A 24599-nucleotide genomic window follows, 5' to 3' on the forward strand; every position below is an offset into this window, starting at 1 on the left:
GAAAAAAAAAACGGTACTGCCTCGTTCAAAACGGTAGGTATGGTCAGCCTACTTATACATAATGTGAATGCTAGACTTCAGACAATACAGTATATGCAAATATTTTCTAAGATCCCAGGAAATTTTTGACTCCCCTCTTTTGGCTCCCGGCCCAGGTAAGATGTATCCCCTGCACCACCTCTCATGGGCCTTAGATTTGAGTTCTTTCCACCATAAAGTAATATTCATTTTGTATCTCTTCAATTTACTTTTCTCTATCATCTCGTTTCTTATAGTTTTACTATATTTATTTCATGCCATGGTCTGTGTAGCTTCCGTGGAAGTTTTGTTTGTATCTGTACCGCTAGTCCTCCCGAAGAAATCCGTTCTCAGTTAAAACTCGATACTCGAGAAACTAATTTCTGAGGCTTTCTTTGAGCGATTTCTGAGTTACTCGAGTTGGCGACGGCAAATAGATTTTTGTTTCTCCCGGAAAATCGTGAGTTTCGTCCTGTAGTTTTAAAAAAATTCGAGAGTGGAACCACAACATTTCAGATAAATAATATCCTGGGTTTGGGACAGGGTTTAAGAGACGGCGGTACTTGTTTGTTCTCTTCACAGGATGCCATTTATTATAATTACTGACAGTTTCGGGCCAGCTCTCTCTCATTGGCTATCGCTAGAGACTGAACTGCCCTCTCGGTCTTCAAAAGTTAGATAGGACTGAAACGGCCTCGCCTACTCCATATAGAAAATGAAATGCGTAAGCTGTTTTTTTATATGTAGTTAATTCATTGGAAAGTTCTTTAAATCCTCAGTAGTTTATAAACTTTTCATGCTCCATAATCCTATTCGGAATGCATTCCATTGCTTGAGTCAGTGTTCATTTAAGTCTATCCATTTATTCCAAGTTGTGTACGAGTGATGATTTGTGAAGGTAATATAGCCCAGAAAACTATTGTTTCGGTTTTAACTTTGCAAGCCATCGAATGAACAGCAGATCAATCAACGTCACCAAGAATAATAACTGTACAGGTTATTTAGAATTGCTAACAATTTTTTTAATCACATGAATCAACTGTATATTTCCATCTGGCTGCTAGCTATGAAATTTAAATTTGATGTGAAGTTAAATAGTGTACTGCCTGTATGTTACTGAATAGTTATTTAGAAAATCTTCTTTTTCTCATTAATCAAAATACATAAAGTTATTTAATTTTATTTAGGAAGAATGTGTGGAGATGACAATGCAGAGGGAACACTTGGGAAAATGGAACGATGCTCCCTGTGATCATAAGAAGGCTTTCATCTGCCAGAGGTATAAAGGTAAGCCAGCATATTCTTCTTCTTGAACTCGGATAAGTACACCGCTGAATGGTCTCCTCCAAAGTTTGTCCATTCTGTTCTCTTTTCAGCTTTCCTCATCATTCAGTTACTTTCCAGTAATCCTAAGAATTTCATCTTTCCGTCTATTCTTTGATCTTTCTCTATTGGTTTCTCTTCTGTCAATAATTAGGCCACCTTGTGTTTTACTTTGCAATGTGCCTGGCCCATCTCCATTTTGAATGAATGTATTTAAATATTGCCTTACATTTCATAAGAATCCTCTCTCAAAGCGTCGCACCGAATATATTCCTTTCCATTTTTTCTCTGGGTAACTTGAAAGTTACCCAAAGGAAAAAAAAAACAAAAAAAATTTGTTATTTTTTTTATAAATTTTATTTAAAGTCCAGGTTTCACTTTTATTTTAGCTTCAACTGAGTTTGACTCAGTATGCCACTAATTCCCTTAATCTTATTTCTTCTGCAAGATAGTTACACTATCAGTAAAACACAGAGGAGTCAAACTTTTTTCACTAATTTTAACTCATCCTTTTTCCCAAATCAATTCGTGAGAAAACTTCCTGTAAGTCACAAGTAAATGATTTTGGAGAATTTTCACTTTTCATTTGCAGTTAGCAACAGTGGAATCATGACTGTATTACACTGTATATATTCATTTGTCTATTCTATGATCTAAGAATATAGATATTATTAATTATACTGTAATTACGTCTAAATCCTGCCTGCTCCACGGATTTTTATACTCTAACTACTGATGCATTATTTTGTTATTTATTACTTTTCTAAATATACTGCTCATAATAATCTGGTAATAATTTTTTTATAACTTCCTTTCCGTTATTTCCATTATTGTTATTAATGCCTTTCTGGATTGTTTTCTGTTTTAAATGAAGTGGGAAGCCTCAGACAGGTAATTTGCTGCTGTCTTCTGCAAATTTCAGCAATTCTACTTATATCCTATTTTTCCAGGATCTGTTACCTTGCTTCATTCATTTCAAAACCGGCTCAACCTTTCTTATCGTAACTTTTGGGACATTCAACTCACAACTCGTTTACAAGCTGACTGTCTAAGTTTTATAAGTTTTCACACACACACACACACACACACACACACACACACACACACACACACACACACACACACACACACACACACACACACACACACACACACACACACACACACACACACACACACACACACACACACACACACACACACACACACACACACACACACACTCTCTCTCTCTCTCTCTCTCTCTCTCTCTCTCTCTCTCTCTCTCTCTGAGTCTCTTCGAAGCGACTTTCACCCTGAAGAAATCTGGACCTGCAAGCACTGCTGTAGTAATGTTTGTTTTTTTCCTTTGTGATTACGTTCTTTCTTATTTGGTGTAGACCTCATAGGAACACTTAAGCCTAGATCATTATTTTAAAGAAAATTTGTTTTATTTGAATGATTACAATTCTCCCTTCTGCCCATTGGCTCTTTATATTAGTAATTACTTTTACGGACCGACGAGAGTTCGCTTACGCTTACGAAAAATACATTGACAATATATCCTTAGTCCGAAACCAAGGACCACCTTACTTCTGCTTTTTCACGAATACCTGAGTAGTCAGTACTATAACATAAGATGTACCAATGAATTAGAAACTAATGGATCACTCCCATTTCTGGATCTTCGGCTAACTAACGAATCCGGAAAATAACACTATCATGCTCACTAAACCGCTACTGAACAATTCTTGCGTAATGGACAGTAGTATTGTCGTTCAAGAAACAAACGTCACCTACTGGATAAAAAGTCAACATTGCAGGACGGACCCGATTGGCAACAGATATTCCTTTGCCCTTCCAGCAATATCAGGGGAATTCCATTATACCAAAATAACATGCTCCGAACCATGAAACCACCTTCCAAACCTTGGGTTGTGTTTATAAATGGGGCTACCCCCAAACTTTTTGCTTACCGTCGGCACAGAACAAGGTGTACCGTGTATCTTTGTACCACACGACTTTTTCCAGTTTTTAAGTGTCCGATCACTGTGTTCCTAACACCAACTGTAGACTATGTTTTCGGTTCTTAGCAGAAATCAGTGGTTTCCATATAGGCATGCGACAGCCAGTACCAATCCTCTTCAATTTCCTGCTCATAGTTCGGTAAGACAGGACCCAGCTTTGATTAAATGCTTCAGTCAATTCCTGCACACAGGAAGTTCTATATGTTAGTACAAGTCTTCAGTCGAATGCAATGTCGTTTCTGGGAGGAGACTGTATTAGGATCACAGTTCCTCGTAGACAAAGAATGTGGATTATTTATCCACTAATTAAACACGCGGCATATTTAACGTTTTGAAAACCTGTCAGCTGTGCTGTTTTGAAAATCGTGCCTGCAGCCAGACGCTCTCTCACGACAAGCCATTTATTGAACTCCTAAAGATCCTTTGTTTTTCCCATTGGATCAACATATTGACAATTATTGATCAGCAGCATACTTAAATAGTTGCATAGAACAGGCAAGGAAGAAGTATTTTGTATTTATCTGCGTATATCTGCATAAACGTTTCTAATTCAGTAGCCAGTATGTGTATCATCTGCATATCCTAAAATTATTGTTCTATTATGAGCCTCCATAGTTCAGTCGATATAGACGAAGCCCTTTGGTCGGAAAGACCTGAATTCGATTCTCGTCTATGACGTTGGGAACCTTTATGTGTTCTCTTTCGACTAAAGGTGAGTTAGCCGGTGTTTCATACGGGGGTAGAGGTTTTTTTTTTTTTTCACCTGGAAACATGGGTTTTTCGTCCCTCAGAACAGGCAAACCGGCTCCTGAACACACATGGATCTACAGTCATAAAATACATATTTAATCTCTCATTAGGAGGGCCCAACCAGTCCTAAGGGACGGTTGAGGAACAGGGGCGAAGCCGTTTTTCATCCCTCATTAAGAGGGCTCAACCAGTCCTAAGGGGCGGTCGAGGAACTGGGGGGGGGAACCCCCACACGAATAAATAAAAAAAACAAGTACTGTTCTATATGTGTTATCTTTTATAGTTTCTCGAATAGAAACAAACTAACTAGCACTAGCAAAAAAAAGAAAAAAAATTGCAGCCCATGCTTTATAAGAAGAGAAACATACACCATTAACAGAGAAAGCTGATTTTAGATTTTCAAAATATCGATACAAAATTTTAGCATTGCCGAAACCATAAGAATTAAAACTAGTAATAAAGAATTAAATATTTACCGCCCCTATGTAGTCTCAGAATTAGCAACTAAACAGTATTAAAATTACTTCTAATTTCTCAACCAATAACAGAGCCTCTGTTTTTTCTGAGTACCGCCACCTGTCTATCGCTTATAACTGTCATTCATTCACATTTTCTTTGAAGAGTATTCAATCAGCCTTTTCCTTAAAAGATGGCAAATCATCTCGAAATGCCTAGCATTCTTTGTATTTACCAATTATTATCTCTCTTCAGTTTATCGTTCACTTCATGAATCATTTATATAACAAAATTCCAATTCTTAATTTCTCACGATATACATTTATAGCTTTTAAATGTTTACTTTTAACTTCACAAGTGACTTTTACTAATTTTTTCATAATGGTCATGTTATAACACTTGCTTTAATTGGTGAATTATCAGTTTCTCTTTGTTTTTAAAGATTGTACGCACGTTCATTATTATTATTCTTTGTAATTATTTTCACATTGTATTCAATCTACGTTTTGGTATTATTATATACTCGTAAGTCAAAGTTTTTGTTCCGCTATCTCCCTGAGAGTAGAAGAGAAGACGCAGTCACACACCAGTTGTGATGTCGGTTTCTTTCTCTGGTGCAAAGAAAAAACCAAGTCGGTTTCTTTCTCAAGTGCAATAGAAAATAACCGTACTGGGGGGTTCCCCCCCCCCAGTACGGTTATTTTCTATTTTTCCTTATATTAGTGTAACAATTTCATTGCATTCTATGTTTTAATCATATCACTGCAGGGTAAAAGCTACCTAGCTTAGCAACGTAAGGGCACTCCTTAATACAATTAGCTTGCTGTTTATTTAATAGTAATTCAATAGGAGATAAATGAAATAACCCTTTCAGAATAATCACCATAGTCAGACTTCGAATTTTCGAATTAATATTCAAGATGCGACGAATACAAAACAGAGAAAACGAAAAAAAAAAAAAGAGATAGTGCTTGTAGGAACAAATGCTTAAATTAGTAATAAATACAATTTGAGAGAGGATATGGAAGAATTCTGGAAGAAGCGAGAAAGATGGGAAAACTTTTATAACAGGAACAATGGATGTGGCATCAATAGCCTGGAAAAATTGTTTATTCGGACTTAATCTAATGGAAACACTTAGGAAACCAGATCTTCATTCAATGAACTGTGATAATCTGTGCATAAATGACTATGATATGTAGCCGTGAAAATATCACTCAGCATGGTTATGAATTTGAGAAAGAAGTGGACTCACGTGCATTCTAGCTTTTGAATTTATGTGGATATTGGACAGAGAAAGTTTTTCATCTAGTTCCAAGAAGACTGCAGACGTAAGTATACGAAAAACCTCAGGATGTAACTTGTTATTTTTCTATATATACAAATGCCATGAGCAGAGTTGTTGCTTCAGAGAATCGCTGTGGGCCTAAGATAGTTGTCATTAGGGAATGTTGTTTCTCAGTGTTATGCGTAGTAACTGGAATCGAGTGTAAAGGAGGTAGTGCTTTCTAGGTGAGAAGAGGATGGCGATATTCTAATGATATTAGATGATTTATGTCGATAGAAATATAACAATAGTAATAAAGTTTCTTGTAGTAGTGAGACTGAGGCTATCTAGGATGAAGCTAAGGAGAAGAAATACATGACAGTGTTGTTATAGCCCTGAGGATTCAGTTGTTACTAATCTCGTGATTTAATTTGCATTCTGTTTTTCCCTTTCAGTCGTTTCCGACCGTAGATGACTTTGTAGGCATTGCCCACAAAGTATTCCTGGTGAGATGTTTATAGGGTAGTTCACCATTGCTTTCCCCAACCCCCCAATTTTATCCGGACTCGGGACCGGCACATGGCTCGGACGTATTCATGACTAATCCATGTGTGTGTTCACGGGGGCCGGTTTGCCTATTTTGGAGGACGAACAATCCAAGTTTCCGGATGAAAATAACCCCTCCCTCCGTATGAGACCGGTTAACCTACCTTTCGTCGAAAGAGACCAGATAAAGGTTCCTCAAGCACTGACAAGAATCAAACCCAGGTCTCTCCGACCAAAGGGCTCTTCATCTATGCTGACTGAGTTACGGAGGTTCATGATTCAATTGCTGTGAGTAAATATTATGAGTGACTTAATTTTTCCTATCTTTGCATGGACAGAAGAAAATACTCATGATATAAAAATCAAGCAGAATGTATTGAGATGCTGCGAGACAACTTTTTAAAGAAGCTAATATAAGAAAATACGAATTAGCTGAGTGAAAAAATAGTGTTAGAAGTATGTGGACGTTCTATTCAGGAAATGATACTTGCTGAAATTAAAATCTGGAAATTATGAAGAATTCATGATACTACTACACCGGTGTCCACATCCTAAGTGCAAACACCACTTCTGAAGAGTATAACCGGAAATTCAGGCGAATCAGCTTGTGGCAATTTGTATAAATCACGATTTCGATTGGAAAGTGGGCACACATTCAAATTTTCGAATCGCACGCAAAGGAGTCACGTGGTAGCACTCAATAGGATAAAAAGCAAAAGTCTGTGCTTCTGTTTGGAGGAAACATTTCGTGAAGGAATAAAATTACAAACTTGGATGTCTTTTAACGTGTCAAAGACAGAATCTAGATTATTTCACGCGTGGAAGAATTATTGGAAAGCTTTAAGAAGGCCCAGAATTACTGATATTGCCAGAGACTTTGGACTTTCACATAGCATTTTATCCAAACTCTGGGCAGCATTTCAAACCAACGGAATGTATTCCAAACGTTTTCTAAGAGGTCGCCTTCACTCTACCACGGAGCATAAAGACAGATTTTTGTTTATAACAGGAAAATGTCATCGACGCACCACGGCAGGTGAACTTGCAAGTAGAGTCCATTGAAAATAGACTCTAGAACAAATAAACGGATATCTCAACAAACTGTGGCAAGACGTCTGCAACAAGTAGGCCTATATGGTCGAAGGCTTGTAGTCTACGCCCGTTATCCATAGCTCATCATCACAAGAAACCCAGAAGAAGATGAGGTGGAAGGAATTTCGTGAGAATCAGAATGAAGATGACTGGAGTTATGTAAAAGCTATGCCAGAATAGATACGAGTATTATACGGAAAGAAAAATAGGCGTATGAAAAGAAATTGACAGTGTTGGATCAACGCAGCCAACAAGAATGCAGACTGTCTAAAAGTTTGGCAGAAGGAACAGATAGAATATCAGAGAATGCTAGAGTAATGTACAAATGTACTGGTCAGGCCGGTGACCTGGTTATATAATTTGAGCAATCTCTGGAAATATGATAGTTCCCTTGTTCAAAAGTAGTACAAAAGCTCATGTTTCTAATTACTGACATATGGTGAAGATTTTTGAGAAGTTGGTAAGAACTCGAACAACAAAGGGGGTGGGCATTCATGGAGGTAGTTTGTGTGCAGTTAAGAAAGGGATGGAGCGAAATTTTCTCCAGCAGAACAGAGTTTAACAGTTTCCCTGTTGAAGTGGTGAGTGCGTCTAGTGTGAATGAGTTGAGGAAAAGGTCGTGGTCTAGCAGAAGACTAATGAGAATGAGACAGAAATCGTATAAAATCAAGTAATCGTGTATTCATTTCTCGTCTGATATATCGTCGCAACTTCAAAGTAACGTCCCATTGTGTATAACAGGATTGGAAATCCTCTTCTGTTAGCTCGTTTATGATCCCCGTCACGGCTCTTTCGTTGTTTTCTACAGTCTCGAAATGGAGATCTTTCATCTTCTTGAGGTTGAGAACAAGAAAAAAAAGTCACACGGAAACAAGCGCGCGAATACAGTAGCTATTCCAACACTGTCTTGCCTTATTTTGGCTAAATATATCCAATTGTCATCATGCAAGATCTAATAATGTGGAATCTATGGACTTAGAGATTCTTTTGTAGTAAATTTGATAACTAGTCACTCCAGGAGGTATAAAGTCTTCTGGACTACGGTCCTCCAAAAACACCTTGTGCTATTTAAACACTTGACCACGTGAAAATGAATCGTCACCACATGGTCGGTTAATTTTATCGAACGTTTCGCTGTTACAGTTTTTCAGTTTAACACGAAATGTAATTGCATAACGTTTTTCAAGATTTTACTTCTCCATTTTCTGGACGAACACACTAACCCTGCACTTAATGAAAACACAATAACTCCACAGGCCTTTTACCTTACCGACGAAAAGCTGTTACTGTCATCGTGAGTTCAACAGTGCTGGCAGTTGTCGCGATAAATAAATAATAGAAAAAAAATATGAGAGACCTTCTATGACAGTCCTTCTATGAGGGTGATGATTTGTTACATCCCTCGATGTTATTGACTCCCTAGAGCGGGGTTTCCCAACTTTTTTGTTTCCTAGAACACATTCTAAAATACCGGAAGGGCGACTGGCGCCATCTATTTTTTCAAGCAAATTTTTTGAATTCTTTTGTTAAATGAATACATACAAAGTTTACATTATAATCAAATGTTTTATTACTTAAAAGTTTACATTATATAAAAATTTAAATATATATATGTAAGTTAGTGTGATCTCTGGCATTGCATTTCATTGGCCAGTGCTTCATAATTAGGAGAATATGATGATATTCCAGTGAATATCATCATCTCCTGAACAACTTCGAATGCGCGTCTACTTTACATTGTATGCGTTTAATACTCGTCATGTGTCATTAACGCATGCGTCATATAGCATGCCATGAATTGTTGCGTGATTATTTCAAACTATACGGCACACCGTAGAACAGCGGCGGACACACACAAATTGGTCGACGGGCGCCATGGTGCTCGCGGGCATAGGGTTTGGAACCCCTGCCCTAGAATTTTGCGATGATGATGATGACAATTTTTCTTCTTTGAGTTTTGATCCCAGTGGAGGTGTAATGAGTCAGTTTGCATCCCCAAAGCTTTATATTAGGCTTATCTGAGGATGACACCGGTTAGGTATTGTATATTTGTTTGATAGCTGTGTTGAAAGTAGGCCGATGCTTGATAGAGACACACACACACACACACACACACACACACACACACACACACACACACACACACACACACACACACACACACACACACACACACACACACACACACACACACACACACACACACACACACACACACACACACACACACACACACACACACACACACACACACACACACACACACACACACACACACAATAATTTGGAATGCCTTGACGCGTCGCTGTACTGGAAAGCCTGAACTATTATATTGTGTTTCATTAAGTTTGTAGGGTGTGTAGCGCGTGTATTTCTCGTTCATAGTAATTCCTTAAGGTCCTTTACAGACTGTTTGTACTTTGTAAGCTTCCTATATTCAAAAGGTAATAATAATAATTATAATTTTCTTTAAATAATAATCCTGTTTTCTCTTTTAGTCGTTTCCGACAGTAGATGATTTTGTAGGCATTGCCTATAAAGTATTATTGGTGAGATTTTTACAAGATAGTTCACTATTGCTTTTCCCCAATTTTATCCGTGTTCGGGAGCGGCATATGGCTGGGACGTATTCATGACTGTAATACATGTGTTCACAGGGCCGGTTTGCCTGTTCTGGGGAACGGAAAACCCGAAAAAGTTTTGTGTAATGAATAACAAATGTAATGAAATAAAAAAGTAAATAAATCAGCTAACGCTTTTATTCCCTTATAGGGAGTAGGTGAGGCCTTTATACCCTATCTAACATTTGGAGACTGAGTGGGCAGTTCAGTCCCCACTGGTAGCCAATCAAAGATATCTGGCCTATGTCTATCACTAATTATAAGTAGCCACCGATGAAGAGGCTGGCAAACAAGTGCTGTCATCTCTTGGTACCTAAGCCTAACAGGATATGTCACTGTCTGAAATAATGTGGGTACTATGGCCGATTTTCTTGAGTTTACGGGACGAAAAACCCGAGTTTCCGGGAGGAAAAACCCGCTTGCCAGAGCCAGAGATCGACTAGCTTGGGAATCGGTCGAAAATAGGCTTAGAAAAGTTCCTCCCGTCGGCTAGTCGACGATTGGACTTGAACCTAAGTCTAATTTCGAGCGACCAAATGCAGAGGACGCAAGCGCCACTTCCACTGAGCTGCACAGGCCCTAAAATGTAATGATAAAAATAATTTTTTTTTTGAATCAAACTTTATTATTTATTCACAATATTTATAGTTCATTATGATCACAATTGTGCATAACAGATACTTACACATACGTATTATTTTTAAACAAATAATAATAATAATAATAATAATAATAATAATAATTGTTTACAACATATAATATTATAATATTGACAAGGATGATTATACAGATTTTTTACACTTTTTGTAACAGACACACAGAATAATTTCTCTAATTTAATATTTTTTGATTAATAATATTTTTATTATTATCAGGCAGAGCATTTACATATATGCCATTAAAACTTATTACATTTTCTGCTCTGTACATAGTTTAGAATACCTTATTTTTTTAAAAATATTTTTTCTTTGAATATAAATAAACATAATTTTTTCACATCAGTATCATGATTTATTATTATACACCGTACTGACATATACATTACAATAACTTGCAGTCTATGATTATGAGGATTAGTTGATTGATTTGGGCTAATCCCTCCTACTTCGAAGCTAGAATTAGGTTTTTTGAAGAGGGGTGGGATTAGCCTTCACTGTTTATCTTCTTAGGTAGAATTTATGGATGGAATGTAGGCGTTGGATGCTGGTGATTTGTGAAGTGTATATAAGTGTGCATGCTATGTTAACTGTATTGGAATAGCTTCTAGAGTTTGTTTTAATGTTCTGTAGTTGATCTAAGGTATTCTAAACTATGTTTTTTAAATTTCTTGGTAGGTTGTTGAGTAGCGTGAGTATCAGACGTGATCTCACAAAAGAACCCGATGAGTTGTTGAAGGATCTAGGGGGTGTAAAAGTGTTGTTGTTGGTCGTGTTATGCGTCTGCGATATGTGTCTGTTGTTACGATATGTGTTGTTGAAGGATCTAGGGGGTGTAAAAGTGTTGTTGTTGGTCGTGTTATGCGTCTGCGATATGTGTCTGTTGTTACGATATGTGTTGTTGAAGTAATTCCTTAGTAACATTATGTAATATTTCAAATTTTTATGTTCCGGATTCTGTGTATCGCCGTAAGCGGCTCGGATATTGGATGTTGTATATAAGGTCTCCAAATCACAGTTGACATAATTTTCTTATGTAATGTTTTTCTAATTTTGTTAGGTGGCTATTTGATGTGTTTGCATAGACTGTTATACCGTACCTGAGTAGAGATTCGCAAATTCTGTGATATATAGGAGTTTTTTTTATATTAGATGGAATCATCTCTTTAACTTGGAAGAGTTTTGCTGCGATGATACAGAGTTTAGTATGTAGATATTCTATACATTTTGTCCATTTAATGTCGTAATCTATGTAAAGATCGAGGTATTTTGCATGCGTTATAGATGTGATTTTGGGACATTGGCAGCTTTTGTTGTTAATTCAACGGTATATGTGACAGTGTACCGACAGTGGAGCGGCCACATGATTCTCGGATTATGTATAATTAACATCTGCATTTTGGTGCTGTTTTGGTAGAAGTAAATTGTGATTTCATTTAGGTCTTGTTGTAGTTTGGAGAGAGCCGTGTTGATGTCTGTGTAGACTGCTGGTAGCGCGGTGTCATCTGCTTACTGATATATTTGACTTCGTGAGGCCAGGTTATGAACGTCGTTATGCATATGTTGAATTGAGTAGGTGACAATATGGAGCCTTGTGAGTCAGTGTGTGAATTGCTGAGTATTTCTTCTCTTGTCGAGGAGATTATGGTAGGGTTTATGTTGTACTGACTTAGTATATCAAGCTATGTGTTAATGGTTGAATAAGCATTTTCTAGACTCTAGATTAAGTCTCCTATCGTACAACAACACATAGGATGAACCGATGTGTTGTTGTACGAGGTTCAATGTTGCTTAGCCATGCTTCTAATTTGTGCAGAAAGCTGAGTGCATTTTCATCTGGGGATCTATATATTATATTTATCGTGTATTTGTCGCTATTTGTGATTTCCAAAATTAGTGTTTCCGCATGTTCGAAACCAGTTTGTTTTTCTATCACATTGTATTTTTCTTTGATGAAAGCCTTGATTCCGTCTCCTCTTTTGTTTGGTCTACGTAAGGTGTAGGACTGGTAGTGATTGATGTTGTATGAATAAACCTTCTCTCTCTCTCTCTCTCTCTCTCTCTCTCTTTTATTGCAACTTTGGGCAGGATTAGTCTATGTTTGTCAATGTGTAGTTGAGCAGTGTTATCAATGTAAGTCAGTGTTTCTTAACATTTTTTATGTTTGTGTGTATGATTGTGAAGTCAGAATTTGTTTTTATTATTAATAAAAATTACAGTGATAATTTGCCATATATAATTCATAGTTACATAAATTAGTTAATAATGCGTCGCAGTTCACGTTTTTTTTTTTCCTTCAAAATTTGACAGAGTTTGAATATACACGGTACTTAAATTTACAATTAAAATAATATATTTCCTACTATCTCGTGAAACCATACAGTACATTCATTATTTACATATATTTTATAATATTAAAGTTTTTTTATATTGTATTTTCATATATTATATAGTATTATTGCATTATGCATAGTCTTCTTCTTCTTCTTCTTCTCTTCACGTATTAGGCCTAGTGGCCTGTTACGGAGCTATCCTTAGCAATTCTAAGCCGTACCCGTCTCGATGATAAAGTGGCTAGCCAGGCATTCCGGTGTTTCTGTAGATGCGTGTGTTCACGGGGTCGGTTTTCCTACTTGTGGGAGGAAAAACCCCAGATAAACTGGGGAGAAAAACCTTGCAGTCGAAGACCAGCTAACTTGGATATGACTGAGAAAGATCCTTAAGCGCCTCACGTCGGCGACAGGAATCGAGCCCATGACACACCTTTCCCAAGCATATGGCTGCGAAGAGCATAGCTGCTCGGCTAACCGCACGGACATTATGCATAGTAATATTGATATTGATATGGTATATAATAAGATTATTACACTGCATATAGTCGTATATTCCTAATAATATTATCACATTACACTTAGTAATTTTAATATTACTATTAATTGAATTATGTTTTATGCAATAAATATTTTTTTTATTTCTTTTAAAATAATTAAGAACATTATTTGAATAACTAAGTATATTTGAGTGTGTGTGTGTATCTTACGTAAAGTAAAAAAAAAAAAGGAAATGATATATTAATGAATATGAGTTCCATCCACTTTGCTTCAATAATAATAATTTTCGATTTATATTACATGCATAATATGGTAATGTGATATATATATATATATTTATTTATTTATTGAAATGATTTGGATACTAATATTCGCACTAAAAGAATGAACAGGCGGAGTTCATGACTTCGTAGCTTGAGTTAACTTTTCTGAAGCCAGTGCATTAACGATTAACTAAACTTTTTATTTTCCCTTTATTAGCGTTTCTACGGTGATTAATATGTTTTATGTGAAATGTATGGTAATGTTGAAGTTCTACGTGTGCTGATACAGTTTCAATAGTTCGGCTTTCAATGTTCTATAACTGTTCAGATATTTTCCTTTTTATAAAAAAAATAATAATAATGATAAAATTAACATTAACAAAAATTATCATTAAAAAAAAAATAAGAAAGCATTCAATTTTCTCCCACACTCCTGGATCTTAAAATAATTACAAATATTTGGAATTAGCAAAACCATATATTCGTTTCTGCCGGCTGCTATGAAATCATGGAAAACAACTTTAGCAGTCAATAATGAACGAATCACAGATATTAGTATTAAACGGGGAAATTTCCAAGGTGATTTCTTGTAAAATTACTCTTCAGGAAAATGTTTTTGATTCCTTCGTCTATGATTTTGGAGAAATCAAAACTTAAATATGAAATTAGACTTGGACAAGCAAATAGACTAATTACTGAACACGATTCGCATTTCCAGTCAGGACATCAAAATGAAATTTGGGTCAGATAAACATGCAATTTTATTTATTAATGAGGGAAAAATTAATGAACCTAGCAATTTTAATTTTGACCAGGAGAAATATATAAAAGCAATTTCAGCTAACGAACACCACAGTGATTCTACTGGACCTTGCTAAGGCCTTTGACAGGATTCCGTATGGAATTTTAATCAGTAAACTGCAGCATATGAGGATGGATATAAGGTTGGTGAGATGGATAGGAAGGTGGTTGATGGAGAGATATCAGAGAGTGGTTTATTCAGGAGTAGAGTCCAAAAGACGGCTTGTGAATAATGGTGTGCCGCAGGGTTCTGTTCTTGGACCACTACTTTTCAATTTGTTCATTAACGATATAGGAAAGGATCTGAGAGGAAGTGTTCACTTGCTTGCTGATGATGCAAAGTTGGGTAGAGCAATAGTGAGTGGACAGGATGTCAAAATTTTGCAAGATGATTTGGATAGTTTGGAGGACTGGGCTAAAGAAAATGGATGTCGATTTAATGTGGAAAAGTGTAATGTCATGCATTTTGGAGTGAAAAGATTAGGAGCACTATATCACATTGGTAGAATACTCCAGGAGATTGATGAGGCCAGGGATTTGGGAGTGTTGGTGGATAGGGAGTTGAAGTTTAGGGGGTACATCGAAAAAGTGTCCAAATCAGCTCATCAAATCACTTGGATGCTGAAGAATACTTTATCAAGCAGAGAAAAACAAGGTATTGTTCCTCTGTATCAAGCCTTGATAAGAATCCATCTGGCTACTGTGCCCAGATATGGGCGCCTGGGTTTCTTCTTAATGGGGATGAGGTGAAGAGGATCCAGAGACGAGTGACCAAGATGATAGCAGGTCTATGGAATGAACCTTATGAGAACAGGTTGAAGATTTGTGGGTTGCAAAAATTGGTTGATAGGCGGAGGAGGGGTGATATGATTGAGACATTCATATTACTGAAGGGTTTCTATAAGATTAATTCAGAAGATATTTTTGAGAATAAGACTAGTGGTGGGAGGACTAGAGGCCATCCATGGAAGCTAGGCAAGAGTGTGGTTAGCAAGGGTGTTAGAGCTAGGTTTTTTACTTGGAGAGCGGTGAATGAGTGGATCAAGCTGCCAGAGTCTGTTGTGGGCGCTATGACTATGAATGCTTTCAAGGCGAGGTATGATAGATACTGTGTGAATGTCGAATAGTTGTTCTTGACATGATGATAGGGCCTCCCTCGATGAGTCTGTCGACTCCTTGGAGTTGCCGGAAATAATAATAATAATAAATAGCTAGGAATACTAGAAACCAGTGATATTCTTCACTCTAAAATTAAACAACAGGCAGCAACGGAATACACCAAACGATTCAGAGATATTCTAAAAACAAATGTTAATGGATTAAACACGATTAGTGTAATGAACTCATTGGCTATAACACTGATCCAGTACACAGCTAACATAATAGATTGGGCGAATTGGACCTCAAAACTAGAAAAGTAATGACGTTTCATGTAATGCATGATACAATGCATCATGCATTACATCCACGAAGTGATGTTGGCCGGCTGTACCTACCAATAAGAATAGGTGGACGAAGTCTGCTGCTAGTGACTGCAGAAAAAGAAGAAATTAGTTTAAAAATTACATTGACAATAGCACAGAACAAGCCATTTCACAAGAACGCCTTTTAAAAGCAATAAGGAACAAATCCGATTACAAAAAGGAACAGCAAAATGACTGATATGTCGGCTGGAAAAATAAACCCAGCATGGTCAATTTCTTCGAGATACCGAGGAAAGAGCTCGCTTGAAAAAGATGGCAATCGTTACAATATGGATGTATTAAAAAGAAACAAAAGGATTTATTCTAGCAGCTCAAGAACAGGCGTTACAAAGTAATGCAATCAAAGCAAAAAGTTTGAACATCAATAATAACAGGAAATGCAGATTATGCGATCAGAAATATGACATTAGGTGCTGCAGGCACTGGAGAATCTAATCAGTGCCTGCAGCAAGAATGCCAAAAGTGATTATAAATACCGCCGTGACCAAGTGGACATTGGCATTTATGCAAAAGATACGGTTTTCCTACTTCTGATAAGTGATCGCAGCATAAAATTGAAAGAGTATTGGAAAATAAAACAGCAGGAATATTCTGGGACTTTAGAATAATACAAACTGATCGGCATTTGGAACACAATAGACCTGACATCAGAATTTTTGAACACGAAGATGTCTGGATTATTCACATCGCAGTATCTACCGATAACAACATCGACAACAAAGAAGGAACAAAAAAAACAACTATCGAGATCTTGCCATCGAAGTTGGTTGACTGTGACACACACACACACACACACACACACACACACACACACACACACACACACACACACACACACACACACACACACACACACACACACACACACACACACACACACACACACACACACACACACACACACACACACACCAAAATCATCTCAATAGTTATTTGGCGCATTTGTTGCAATTTCAGAGAAGCTATCTTTATGACGCTTTCTGACAGGTTATTCTTAGATTCTTGGGAAGAATCTGAATTGCTCTGTATCACCAGTCAAACTGTTGTTTGAATGATATCTTGTTTTACTGTGTATCCATTGTGTGAATCAGATATTAATTTTTTTAACTCTAATAACCTTTTATTTATCATCATACAGGGTATTTTACATACATACAATAAAGCATACTATTACAATTTCTGTTCAGTGTAAAATGTAGAGTACAGTGATTTTTTTAAATATAAATGTATTTTTTTCCAGTATCAATATCGTAGCTTATTATTATACTGCCTATTTACATATACACAATTAATAATAATAATAATAATTGTTTCTTTGGGAGGCATTTCTGATTTCTTCCTCGAAGTTTTGCTGAGCTTATCTGAGGAAGATAATAGATAGCAGTTGTTTCGTGGTTATGTTTCTATACCGGTCGCAAGCCAGGTGTTGATTTTACTGTTTGTAGGTACCTGTTTGGAAGACTACAACTGCTTTTACACAGTCCAACTTTTTGTTTTTGCAAGTAGGGTTGAATTTCAATATGGTGTGTTTGTGTTCTTGTGTTGTGTTTTTTGAGAGGGGTTTGTCTTAGGTTTTGTGTGTGTGTGTGTGTGTGTGTGTGTGTGTGTGTGTGTGTGTGTGTGTGTGTGAGGGAGAGAGAGAGAAAGAGGAATTTCTCTAATTCTCATTCTCGCTATAATATTTATATAGCGCCTCTTTCAACTCTCTGTATGTACCTAGGTTTCTGTCGTCGAACGGCAGTTTGTTTATCATGTCAGGTACGTGGAAGTTTCAGGTGGCTTTCCCGTAGTGATTGCTGTATATATGTTATGTAGTTTGTTGTCTGTGGTCTTGTTATCTGATATGTTGTTCTGTTTTCTCTGTAGGTTGGGCTGTGGTAATGTTTTAACATGGCTGTGTAGTGGCATAGTGTTTCACCTTAAATATCTTCATTATTGTTATACACCTTACTGACTGTTTTGTTACATAATCTGCAGTCTTTGTTTATGAGGATTACGTGTAGATGAATGAGGTGATTTAATCCCACCTACTTCGAATCTTGGATTAGTTTTTATGAAGACAGTGGGATTAGTCTTCAATATTTATGTTGTTGTTGTTACTGTTTATGTATGACATGTAGGCGTTGGATGCTGGTGATTTGTGATGTGCATATTAGTGTTAATTGTATATTAACTTTATTGGTATATTTTCCAGAGTTCGTGTTTTAATGTTTTGTAGTTATCTATGTGTTTTAAATTTCTTGGTAGGTTGTTGAGTTGCGTGGGTATCTGATGTGATCTCGCGAAAGAACCGTATGAGATTTTGAAGGGTGTGGGGATGTATAGAGTTGTTGTAGGTCGTGTTATACGATATGTATCTCTATTGTTTCGGTAGGTGATGTTGAAGTAATTCCTTATTAATGTTATATTGGGTTTCAGATTTTTAATGCTCAGGTTTTTAATAATAATAATAATAGTAATAATAATTTACTTATTCATTTTTGTAGACGCCACACTCTCAACACCAGGATATGATCCTATAAGTTGTAGTTCTCCAGAAGGCTGGATGCGTTTAGGACATTTTTGTTATAAAGCATTTATCCTTCCTAGACAGGAAAAGACGTTTCATCGAGCAGAGCAATTTTGTAAGGAATTTAGTGGACATCTTGTGACTGTTAGAGACATCTTTATTCACACATTGCTCAAAGCTAATATTCTTTCTAATATCTCTTCACCTTTGTGGATTGGACTCAGGAAAAACGTGAGTTATCAAGCATATGCAATTTCTACAGATTTCTATTTCTAATTTTGGACTTTATAATAAATAGGAATTTCCAAAGATTCTTGTTTTCCATTTTAATCACATTAAAATTGAAAAAAATACTGCTTAAAAATTAAAACAACAAGACTTTCCATTTTCTAAATGTCATAATATCTTTAAGAAAACTGAGTTTTTAAATCTCTTCTTCTAGAGATTTTTTTACGCTAACGCTATATTCTCGGCAAGTATTATTTGCCATTTCATGTCTTTGCAATCATCTGCAAACTCAGTGAAACAGAATATCGTCATTTGCGATATTCGGCAATCGAAATGTGTTGCAATCTAAGAAGTATCCACCAAAAAGTATTCAGCAAAAGCAGATCAAAATCACTTCACGTTCCCTTAATATTGCTTCAACATCTGTGTACACATTACCAGAGTTAAAGCTTCGCTAATATTGCCAATCAAACTATCTAGTCTAAATTTATAGTGATGACCTGCAACGAGTAGGTTGTACTAAATAAAATAAAAATAAAAAATAAAATAAAATAAAATTTGATGCTGAATTTAAATATCATGCAAAGCATTTCTCGTTTACAGCAAAGCTTGCAGAATGTTTCTGTTATTTGTTTCATTTTTAAGTTGAATCAGAAATATGTATTTCTGATTTCCATGGCGCGTGAATCAAATGTGATAAATTTGTCAAGGATAACCATGGAAATTTTAAAACAACAAACCAAGGCTTGCTTGAAAAGATTCCTTCTTTGAAAAGGTCTATATCCGCACACTGTGTAGGTAGCGAAAGTTCTGTTTTTCAGGGAAAAAAAATACTCTGCTATTTGACCAAGCCTGACGACGTCAGTCTTGATCAACTAGCAGAGTATTTTTTTGTTTCGAAAAGTGTCATTATTTTCTTAAAGTAGCGGAAAAAATATAACGCATATTCACTCAAGGTTTGTACTCAGATTGATTTGACTTTAATCCAAACACTTCCCATTTGCTAAACACACTTCTATTCTTATCGATACTAATTGGATTCTGATCACAAGTGAGCTCCGGACTGCAGTCTGACAACATCGCTACATTTTCCCGTAGCAAATAAAATTAGCACTTAAATGTAAATACCTCGGTCCTGATGTTTGTGATAAATATTTTTATATGTTACGCAATAAGGGAACAAGTATTGACATAAATATGAAGTCTGATTGCCTTCCGCGGATAAAAAATAATTTGTTTTTATTATTTTTCGAATTTAAAGATTCACCTGATCAGTTTCTTTTTATTATGGAAAAATGGCTTATTTAATCATGGAAAAAAGAAAGGACAGCACTTTAAAAAAATGGATTTATTTAACTAAATATCATGTATTAGAATATACATTAGTGATTTTAGTGATCATTTTAGATGGATCTGTGTTTCACAACAGGAAACTATTTTGCATGAATATTTTCTGTTTATAAATCATATGTTTTGCAGACATGTGCAACCATTTCCTGTTATTATTATTATTATTTTATAGACTCAAAGACGTTTTGCATGGGTATCAGGTTGGCCTGTTACTTACACCGATTGGGGTAAAGATCAACCAACAGAAAATGCGTTAGGAGTTTATTGCACAGTAATGACGGCTGATGGATCCTGGATGACGAGCAACTGCCAAGAAAGACGACCTTTTCTCTGTGAAGTGACACATGGTAAGTCTTCTTTAGGAGAAAGGACTTTATTCTTCCTTGATGTACACTTGATATGGAAACAGACAATGAAACAAAACGTGTTATTCGAACTCTTTTCTGTTTCTACTTAATAATAGTATAATTTAAAATAATATCTTAAGGAAACACAATCTAAAGACAGGTACTGCAGTGAATATCAAGTATGCATAGATAAAATTTATTATAAAATTTTCACAAACCGTTAATAATAAATGTTTTCATTACAGTTTTGTGTTGTAGTTTGACAGGTATATCTTGAAATATCTTGTGACAACAGCGGTTGTCTCTTTTTTTATTTTTTTATTTCGCCATCCTCTGTTTTCAGTTCTACTATTAAGAGCTCTTAATTTTTTTAAAAAAAATAGTATAGATCAATAATGACATGAGGTAAGTGAAGTAATGAAAAAAAAATGACGGTAACGATAGCACCAATAACAACTATTTAATTCATAATATTGAAAATTTACAGCAGATGACGCCAAATTCAAAAAAAAAAAAATCCCCCAGACGTCTTAATACATCTCTGGGAATTGCGCCACTAGCCATAAGAACTGAAATCCAAGAAACATTATGTGAGCGGCATAAATCTTTTTATTTTTCAATTCGTTTTATGCAGTACCATCGCACCAATATTTTTTGCATCTCTCTCTCTCTCTCTCTCTCTCTGTTTTCTGCAGTGCAGCACCTTCTAATCCTGATTTCCGACAAACCGTATCTTGCATTTGAACGAAAAATATTGCCAGAAATAGAATCCCCCACTTCTGTTTGGTGTGCTCCGGAAGAAAAAACACCTACCACACTTTGCTACTTTCATGTGCTGTCTTTGTCGCTCTTCAAAAAAAACCAAAAAACAATAGCTATTTTGATCTCTTTGATTATTATCTTTGAGGACTCTGCTTTTTTTACTATCAAAACATATAAACAGCCATTTCATCATCTTGGGCAGTATTACATCCCAAATTTAAACAGACTTCACTTCTCCAATTCTACTGATCAAGCCGGAAGGAACGCAAAGGTTTTTGCAGTTTGCAAAAACCTAACTAAATAGTTAATCTATACGTCAGGTAATCCTTGCCATCTTGGCAATACACCTTAAGTTTCTTCAAGTTTCTTTTACTCTAGAACAATATTCACTAAATCATTCTCATTCTCGACCTTTGGAATTGAAATAGTGTCTTAATCGGTGACCTCAGTAATTTCTTCTTCTTCTACTTCTTTGCATGACTTTATAACTTTTTGTTTTCGTGACCTCAACACGTTGACTACTTCTAACTTGATTGAAGACTTTCTTTTTCCATTCCACTTATAATTTCAGACCAGTATCCAAGCCTTGGTTCTCCAATAAATATGTCTAAATAAATTATAATACAGAAATAAACTCACGTAAAATATTATTCTTTTAGTACAGAATTCTCCTAAGTATCAAAGAAATCTTCAGTACATGTAAAAGCTAATATAACAATAACTTACAATTCCAAAAGGCTCCTCCACCTAAGTAGCTAATGTAAGATAACTAAAAAGGTCATTAAATTTCCTAACTTATTAAATACATATATACAATTAAATAAAATAAAATTAGGAAATATTAGCTGATATTCAAATGTACTTCTCATACAAGGGGATAGACGTAGGCCATCGGATCTCTTTAAGTTAGGAGAGTGAAGTAAGGTTTCACATATTTCTTTATAAAGCCTTTACACAAAGAACAGACTTTTGAAAAGGACTCTTGTTCCAATGAATTCTATGTCTAGTGTTGATAACATGCTCTGCAAATCCAGACTATTCAAGCTCAAGTTATTGAATGGAAGGCTTGTGTTCTAGCCTAATAAAGCAGATCTTCATGCTTGTCTTTGATACTTAGGCGACAATTATACTAATCAAATAATATTTTACATTAGTTTATTTCGGTATTATAATTGATTTAAATATGCCTACTCACGATATTTCCTTATTGAAAAAAAATATGTCAGCACAGCCTAAGAAAATAATTAAGCATATCACGAGTGATTCAGTACAAAAGCTGCAGTGCATATCCTTTTACTCAACCCATACTTGGTATATACCAAATATACTAAATACCAAACAAGAATCCTTTTTCCCTGTTCATACTGCAATAAAGTATCCTGGTCCGTTGTTGGGGACAATAATCACACCTTGATGCTACCTTATTAGCGTCATATAATGATAAGAAAAACCTGCTACCTTCGTCCTTCTCTTTCATAGTCAGTCAGCAAATTACATCCAACATTAAGAACAATTTATTCAAAGTCTTCGCTTATCTTTATGATTAAAGAAATCAGAAGAATGGTGAGTATTTTGATAAGTCTTCTGATGTTGATGGTATATGCCCTGTTGTGCTAAAAAACTTTCTCTCTAGAATCATTACCATTCTGTATTGGTTTTTTAACCTTTCATTTTTTGCCTCTCTTCGACAGTTCGGAAATAAGCCTGCATTATATGCATGCCAAAAAAAAGTGATTATTCAGCCAATTATCTTCAGCTGTTTTCTTCAATTCGCTAAAAATCACGAAGAGGTCATGAATGGCGAAATTCTACTCATGGAAAGGAGGCTAGTAGATCTTCAGTGACTAGTACTGTAGATTTCACCCTGATGATTTCCATGACATCACCATCCACCATTATATGCAAGCCATGGAATGGTTCCTAAGATTTTCATGGTATTTGAGTCGATCTGGCAGAGACCTGTTCACTCAACTATTTTCTGTTTTCTAATTTTTACTATTGGATTACTCATCAGTTTCCTTCTTTTCACTCCAACTAGTGCTGTAGGGGCTGGCACTTTTAGTCTGTCTCTTCTCTTCTCTTGTACACAAGTGATATACTTCACTACTTTTAGATCCTATATATAGCTTTTCTACTGAGGAACACTACATTCCTTTTCTTCATTTAATAAGCGTTTTACTGCAAAATCCTTCGAAGGTTCAAGATCTTTCTTAGCCAGGTGCCTTAAAATCTAATCCTTGCCATTCTTCGGTTGTCAAGGGTAACCATGTAAATTTCGTTCTACCAAAATACAACTGTGTCTTATTTCGCAAGCAAAATCTCATATCCCTCTTGCTTTTTGATAATACTCATATATAAAAATATAAGATTTCCATACTTCGAATGACTCGAGTCGCCAACCTCTCCATGGCACTGCTCTTCACTTGCAGTTCTGGTGACTCTGCATAAATCCAGAATGTTCCCACCCTTGGTATACTGCTCAGACATTGGAAGTGGCTGAGCCAAAACTACAATTTCTTATAGGCGTTCTTTTTTTTTTTTTTTGTCTTTTTTCATGGCCAGTGGTGTTCTCGTCTGGAGCCACCATTTCTGCAATTTTCTCCAAGACTGTAGGATCAGGACCAGCTATAATTAATACCCATCTTGAAATCGTCCAGCAACTTAATTTCTTCCTTTTCCATTTCTCTCTCTCTCTCTCTTATTCTTCGAAACAGAGAGAGAGAGATTTAAAAAAGCATACAGCCTTAAGCTGCTCAAGAAACCTGTCAACAGAATATTTCGTCTTTTCCGTTATTTTATTACCTCGCGTATACACAGCAGTAATTTTGAGTTGTGAAGAAAATAATTTAAAAATAGTTTTTGAAATGATCTAAATGTGAACGATCATTCAGAATCAGTTTCTAGGATAATTTGGAAACCATTCTTGTCTAGCTGGATAATTGAATAACATACTGTACATTATTGTGTAACTTATATATCATAATGTAATGATTATAACTTTTCTTTGAAATGTTTTAATTAAGTCAACACTACATATTTAAAATAAGGTTCTGATGATATATATCCGAACATGTTTTTTTTTTTTTTTTTTCATGATTTCAAGACACCCCATTAACATTGTCAAGAGAAGAAAATACAGTCTGTCCACCCAACGTAAACGATTTGCATGATTTAGGAGGAAGGTACTGCTATTTTATCGAAACCAAGGAAAAGGTTACTTGGAGTACTGCTAGCTCGAACTGTTACCAAAAGGGTAAGTTTGCTTGCTAAAAGCTGCAGGTATACAGCA

At 35.9% G+C, this 24599-nt stretch overlaps 1 protein-coding gene across 1 annotated transcript in view; it reads left to right on the forward strand.

Moving 5' to 3' along the window:
- The window catches only part of LOC150110329 (macrophage mannose receptor 1-like), a 154717-nt gene that overhangs the window by 108006 nt on the left and 22112 nt on the right, over window positions 1-24599 (forward strand). The window contains exons 17-20 of the mRNA XM_090392932.1: window positions 1206-1305; window positions 18601-18854; window positions 20374-20548; window positions 24414-24563. Of these exons, the coding sequence (XP_090249058.1) occupies window positions 1206-1305; window positions 18601-18854; window positions 20374-20548; window positions 24414-24563 (679 nt within the window). The remainder of the gene's footprint in view (window positions 1-1205; window positions 1306-18600; window positions 18855-20373; window positions 20549-24413; window positions 24564-24599) is intronic.

This window comes from Typopeltis vanoorti, chromosome 1 (genome assembly GCF_054136105.1).
Source record: "Typopeltis vanoorti isolate ZY-2024b chromosome 1, IOZ_Tvanoo_1.0, whole genome shotgun sequence".
In the NCBI taxonomy this organism is placed as follows: Eukaryota; Metazoa; Arthropoda; class Arachnida; order Uropygi; family Thelyphonidae; genus Typopeltis; species Typopeltis vanoorti.